This window comes from Phalaenopsis equestris, unplaced genomic scaffold (genome assembly GCF_001263595.1).
Source record: "Phalaenopsis equestris unplaced genomic scaffold, ASM126359v1 Scaffold000107, whole genome shotgun sequence".
Lineage (NCBI taxonomy): Eukaryota > Viridiplantae > Streptophyta > Magnoliopsida > Asparagales > Orchidaceae > Phalaenopsis > Phalaenopsis equestris.
Genome location: NW_018164549.1, coordinates 5,282,979 through 5,289,383, shown reverse-complemented (window position 1 = coordinate 5,289,383; position 6,405 = coordinate 5,282,979). Strand labels below are relative to the sequence as shown.

General features: G+C 34.5%; 1 protein-coding gene across 2 annotated transcripts in view; it reads right to left on the bottom strand.

Annotated features, from left to right (window-relative positions):
* Positions 1-5,608, bottom strand: part of LOC110020774 (NADH dehydrogenase [ubiquinone] 1 beta subcomplex subunit 10-A-like) — a 15,007-nt gene extending 9,399 nt beyond the window's left edge. Inside the window, exons 1-2 of one of the 2 annotated variants that reach the window (XM_020718991.1) lie at positions 5,214-5,608; positions 5,056-5,104 (exon numbers count right to left, since the gene is read on the bottom strand). In XM_020718991.1, coding sequence (XP_020574650.1) covers positions 5,082-5,104; positions 5,214-5,499 — 309 coding nt within the window. In that variant the 5' untranslated portion in view covers positions 5,500-5,608 and the 3' untranslated portion in view covers positions 5,056-5,081. The remainder of the gene's footprint in view (positions 1-5,055; positions 5,105-5,213) is intronic. The other variant, XM_020718990.1, reaches the window with a different exon arrangement.
* Positions 5,609-6,405: the final 797 nt, after the last annotated feature.

Below are 6,405 nucleotides of genomic sequence, written 5' to 3'. Positions count from 1 at the left end.
TATATATATATATATATATATATAATTAAAGATCAAGCTCAAATATTTTTTCTATAAAATAAATAATATAGATAATAAACAATACAAAAAACATAATGGCTAATATAACTCTACATCAAGAAGCTTTATATCCTCGCGAGAATAAGTTCTCATTTCCAAAGGTACTCCGAAAACACCAAGAGTATCAACTTCGAATGCAATTCCTCTATTTGTGTTTGCATGTAAATGCATGTGTACACAAATTTGCAATAATGTAAACCTTAATTTCGAAAGACAGAAGTTGAACTATTGCTCTTTCGCTACGCTTCCAATATCGAAAGACACAACTCGTTAAAATAATTTTGAAAAGAAAGCCCATGAAGTAATGATAAAGCTTCTCTTGACTTTATGCTAATTTTTCAAAAAGCATCAGGATTCAAACAAAATATATAGAAATACTATAAATCATATCCCAAGAACAAAATAAATGAATTTAAGGATCTTTATCACAAGAGGAAGCTAAAAAGAAATGACTATCAAAGAACGAATATCAAATATAAGAGGAACTGTACAGCCATAAAGAACGGTTGATCCAGGCATGAAACAATAATAGAAGAACAGAAAAATAGATTGAGAATACCAACACCTACCTCCCAACTTCACCCCATTTATAAGCAGACGTAAGTATTACACTAATTATAATATAGTCGCTGCAAATTTATTTAGTTGGAGAAGACAATAAAAATAACTAAGCGCAGGAAAGAGCTATGCTATGCAACTTTTCTACGAACAATTTCTATAAAATTCATTCATCCTAAATCTCAGAGTTTTTACAGCATATCACCTATGGGATGCACAAAATTATAGAAAGCTTTAAGATCATGCACTCTTAATTTTAACAGCTAATTGCTACTTTCAATGAACCAGAAAAAAAAATAGAGAAATCAATCCAAGCAATAATTCAATAGACTTCTCCTAGGATAAAATTAAAAATTCCGAACCATAGGAACCATGGAATGAGTTAAAGTTAACAAACTCATTCATAAATAAGGTTTTATTAAACTTGAATAATATCAATCATGTAATGAATTCAATAACAAAATTTAGGAAAATAAGTAAAATTGATGAAAAGAAATCATGAAAATAAAACATGTTGCTTGCATAAGTAGATAAACTTTCTTGGAAGATCTTTAACTCTAAGGAGCAGACTCCCACAACAACAACAACAACAACAAAGCCTTAATCCCACTACGTGGGGTCGGCTACATAAATCCTTTTTTCTCCAATGAGTCCTATTTAGTGTCATATTTTCATTTACTTCTAATAAATTAAGATCATTTTTTATACAATAAGCCAAGTCTTCCTAGGTCTACCTCTGTTTTTCTTAACATAAGTCGAATCTAAAACATCAACTCTCCTAATCGGATCATCAAATGGTCGACGTTTAATGTGACCAAACCATTTAAGACGAATCTCTCTAATTTTGTTCGTTACAGGAGCTACACTAATCCTATCTCGGATATATTTCATTTCACATTTTGTCTCTAAGTGCAAAGTCACTCATCCACCTAATCATTCTCATCTTGGCAACACTTAACTTAATTTTATGTTTCTCTTTTAAAGGCCAACATTCAGCGCCATAGAGCATTGCAGGTCTCACCACCATCTTATAAAATTTTCCTTTCAATCTAAGCGGTACTTTTCCATCACCCAAAAGGCTGGAAACATTCCTCCACTTGAACCAACCAACTTGAATTCTACTATTAACATCCCCATCTATATCACCATCGCTTTGAATAACAGAACCGAGATATCTAAACCGTTCACACCTTTTAATAATTTGGTCACCCAAAGTTACACTTCTGTCACTAGAACTACTACTACTAAAATTACATTCCATGTATTCAGTTTTAGTTTTACTCAAATGAAGGCCTTTAGACTCCAATGTAAACCTCCATAATTCAAGTTTTTCCTGGGCTTTTTCTCTTGTCTTATCCACGAGAAGGATATCATCAGCAAAAAGCTACACCAAGGTACATACTCCTGTAAATGTCCAATAAGACCATCCATAACTAAAGCAAAAAGATATGGCTTAAAGCCGATCCCTGATGTAATCCAACATAAATAGGAAAATATTTGGTTAATCCTCCTTAATCCTCCTTCAGTTTAATAGCTCTAGTATACATACCTTTAATGACTTGAATATAAATCATATCAACACCTTGCTTCTCAAGAACTCTCCAAAGGATATCTCTTGGAACCTTATCGTAAGCTTTTTCTAAATCAATAAAAATCAAATGTAGATCCTCCTTATTATCTCTGAACTTCTCCATCAAACCTCTCAATAAATGTATAGCTTCCAAAGTAGACCTGCTCGACAAAAATTCAAATTGATTATGAAAAATCTTTTTAATACGTCTTAACCTATGTTTAATTACCCTCTCCCATAATTTTAAAGTATGACACATCAACTTAATTCCTCTATATTTGCCCACTCTTGTGCATCTCATTTATTCTTAAAAAAAGGGATCAAAATACTCTTCCTCCACTCCTTAGGCATCTTTTTAAGTTTTTAAAATAATATTAAAGAGTTTAGCAAGCCAAGTAACTCCCAAATCTCCTAAATATTTCCACACTTCAATTGGGATATCATCAGGTCCTACAGACATTCCATCCTTAGTTTTCTTTAAAGCCTTCTAAACTTCTTTTTTACTAATGTGGCGATAAAAATGAAACGTTTTATTATTATGAACGATATTAAGATCACTAAGGTCGATCATATTTTCAGAACCCTAATTAAAAAGTTTATGAAAATAACTCACCCACCTAATTTGAATATCTTTTTTAAAAAAAAAACACATTTTAATTTTCATCTTTAATACGCTTTACTTGAGTTAAATATTTACTTTTCTTTTCTCTTTGTTTGACTAGTTTATACATATATTTTTCACCCTACTTAGTATCTAATTTATTATAAAGATCACTAAAAGCAGAATTTTTAGCGTCACAAATTGTTTTTTTAGACTCCCTGCGGGCTGTTTGATTTAATATTCGGATCGAGGTCGTGCCAAATAGTTTTGGTCCAGGTTAATTTTGAGTCAAACCTAAACCTGACCTGCGAACCAGATATGACACATATGCCTAAAATCACACTACACCCCGCACATAATGCCCAAGAAGAAGTCTTACACTGCTACAAAGATAATAGGGTGGTAAAGGAGAAACAAAAGTATGTCTAAGCCAACAAATGTTTCTCTAGAGAGGAATCATATGTATCATCAAACATATGTTGAAAAAAAGCAAAGAACAAGGGTCGCAACCAAGAAATGCATAAATATTTTTTCATATTAAAATTCTTACAGAATTAAAAATTAACTAAATCTACTCGAATCAAATTAAAATTTCTTTCAGAATTTTCATCTTAATGTATACAATGCCCAAAAATCGAATTAGGTCCCTCAAATAATGCTTCCATTAGAGAAGTGTTACTTGCTAACAATATCACACCTAAAAGATACTAGAGGCAGTAAAGAATAATCACAAGTGTAAAAAAGCTAATGAATAATGCTCTAGAAATGTATAAAATGAATTATAAAAAATACATGGAAAAAAAAAGAAAAACTAGGGTTAAATCAAATGCCTATAGAAACTTTTACTCAAACTAAAACTGTTGTGAAACAAAAATTAACTAAAACTACTCATATCAAACAAAAGTTCATCTTTCAGAAAGGCATAAAACTTGTATTTTCAATGATTATGAACTTCGAGATTTGCATCAATTAAGCTTTATAAATAGCCTAAAATCAAAATAATTACAAATCCCCTAACATCAATAATGACTGAAGCTGTATTATAATAAGTCATCCAAAATATGTAAAATGAGATGCAAGAAGAGGCCACAATGTCTAAGATGATGGTTAACCACTCCCATTGCAGGCAACTAGGAATTAGAATTTCTAATTATGTTATGGAGTTTTGCAAGAACACAAAGCAGATTAATCTGAACTTGTAGCGTATGTAGTTGATGGTCATTGTTTAGTGCAATTTTAGAAGTGAATTACAGCACTATTGTACCAAAGTTGATCTACTGATCATTGCACGATAATGTTACATGACTGAATGTTGACAAAAAACGCAAAGAACAGTAATACAATGTGATCCTTAATAAACCAGGTCTGAAAACCAATTCAACTTTCCTTTATAATGAAACAACTTTTACAGCAATTTATTAATTGAAACTGTGAAAGCCCCCTTAGCATAATCTCTTTTAATCAATATTCATGAAAGCTACTTTCAGATAAAAACATTAAAAATTCATTTTTTCCTTCGGAAATAGAAGTAAACAAGGCTCAAGTCTCATAAATAGCTTTTATGCAAATAAAAGGGTGAGACTATGTAAATCAAACCATGTCAAATCTCCGCATTAATAGGAGTTCCATGCATCGGATATTCCAATTAAAAAGAGGTGGACTAAGAGTGGTGATAAATTCGCCTTTTATTTAATATGGAGGTCCTAAGTTCAAATCATGAAGGCACAATCTTAGCAAAAGAAGGGTAAAGCGGTGTATATAAAAAGTACTTGGTCCGCACCAAGATATATAATGTATACTTTCAAAGATCCACAATTACAATTTCTAAACAAACCTTAAACCTAATCAGCTCATATCACGGTCGATTTATGTCAGCAAAAAAAGCTACATCATATTTTAACCAAACTAAACTTTCCTGATGCAAAATGAATAACACAAGGAAACGCAACCCAACATGCAGGCCAAGCTCTGTGTCAGGCTGCTACTGAGCTGCCAATGAACATCATCACTTGAGAAAAAAACTTACCAGATAATCACAAGCAAAAAAAAAAAAAAGATACTTTCTTTGCAATATCTGGGAAAATAAACTTAATTCTATCATCAAGGCCCTCAAAAGGAAATTCTGCAAAACATCACAATCTAAAGAGAATCCAAACACGAGTTATGATCAAACTAGAAAATGCAGAAAGGCAAACAGCATAAAACAAACGCACGAACGCACACAAACAAAGAAAAAAAAACACAACATTTAAGGAAAGAAATAGGCCTCACATAGATTGCTCGGCAGTCCAGCTACTCGACAACCTTCTTTGGACCTAATAAAAATACCAGTTAAGAGATCCAGAATCGGTCAATCATGATAACAAGGGCACATGAAAAACAAACGATTACGATGAGGATGGAAAGAAACAATGAACAACGAACCATGGAGCTCAGGTGGGCGGTGATCCTTGCCCCATCCGACACCGCGGGTAGCTTCAAGATACTGCTCAACAAGATGGCGGCATTTCTGAAGATGGTTGACACCTTCGATGCGGTAGCACCATTTAAGGCGTTCACGGATAATCTTTGCAGTCTCGATCTGAATCCACTTCTCCCTCACCAAGTACTCTCTGTAATCTAGCATTGCCACCGGATCAGCGTAAGGATTGTTCGGATCGAAGTCATCCGGGGGACCCTCGTCGAACTCCACCGTCTTCTTCCGCCCCATTGCTTCTTCGTCTCTCTCTCTCTCTCTCTCTCTCTCACACACACACAGATTTCCCCTCCTCTTCTATCAGACAACGATAAAGCCGGAGACCACTCGCCCGGCTAGGGGAAAGAATCTTTTTGCATTCTAGTCCTTGGCGATCAAAGAAATAACAGAGGCTTGAAATGCGGTAGACATTAGGTGCGTCTTTTTTAAAACGACGCCTCCCTGTTTGTTTAAAGTGTTTACACTTGCGTAACGATCCCGCACTGAGTTCGCATTCGTTAATTTATTTATATCGTTCGACGCTGTCCGAGCCCCGCGTCCAGTGTTATCCATCTGTGTTGCCCTAGGAATTCCGGAGGTGCCCTCGATCTCCCTTGCCTTCTCCCTCGCTGGTTTAGGGTTCTGATTCGTCGCTCTAGAGGAGATCGAACGTTCTTCCTTTCCATTTTCTTTCATGATCATCAGGTATTCTTTCAATTACCCCAGATTTGAGCCTTGGAATGCTTTCTTTGCTCCGATCTTCTTTCTGAGCAAGTGTTGATGCAGGAAATGAAAAATTTTATCTTTTTCGGGGGAAATATGATGTCATTTAAGGTTTTTAGGTATTTCCCAGTTTAGATCTATGACATGAGTTTTTTTTCAGATCTTGTGGCTTCTGGCATTTTCACTGCTTTTTGGGTGTTAGGCCTGTTGAGAAATGTTTCATTTTCTGTGCCTCGATATTTTGTCATTTTAACTGGTTGTTGGATTTGGGTTGCTAGTTGCGATCCTGGAAACATGAGTCTTGTATGAGTCTTGTTTTGGGCATCTGGGCATCTGTTTTGTGGCATGATATTATGTCGTTTTTTCTTGTTATGGCTCTGTTTGTTTGATGGGAGGCATCTAGCTTTTTAACTGCTGAAATATGAGTTCGTGAAAGCA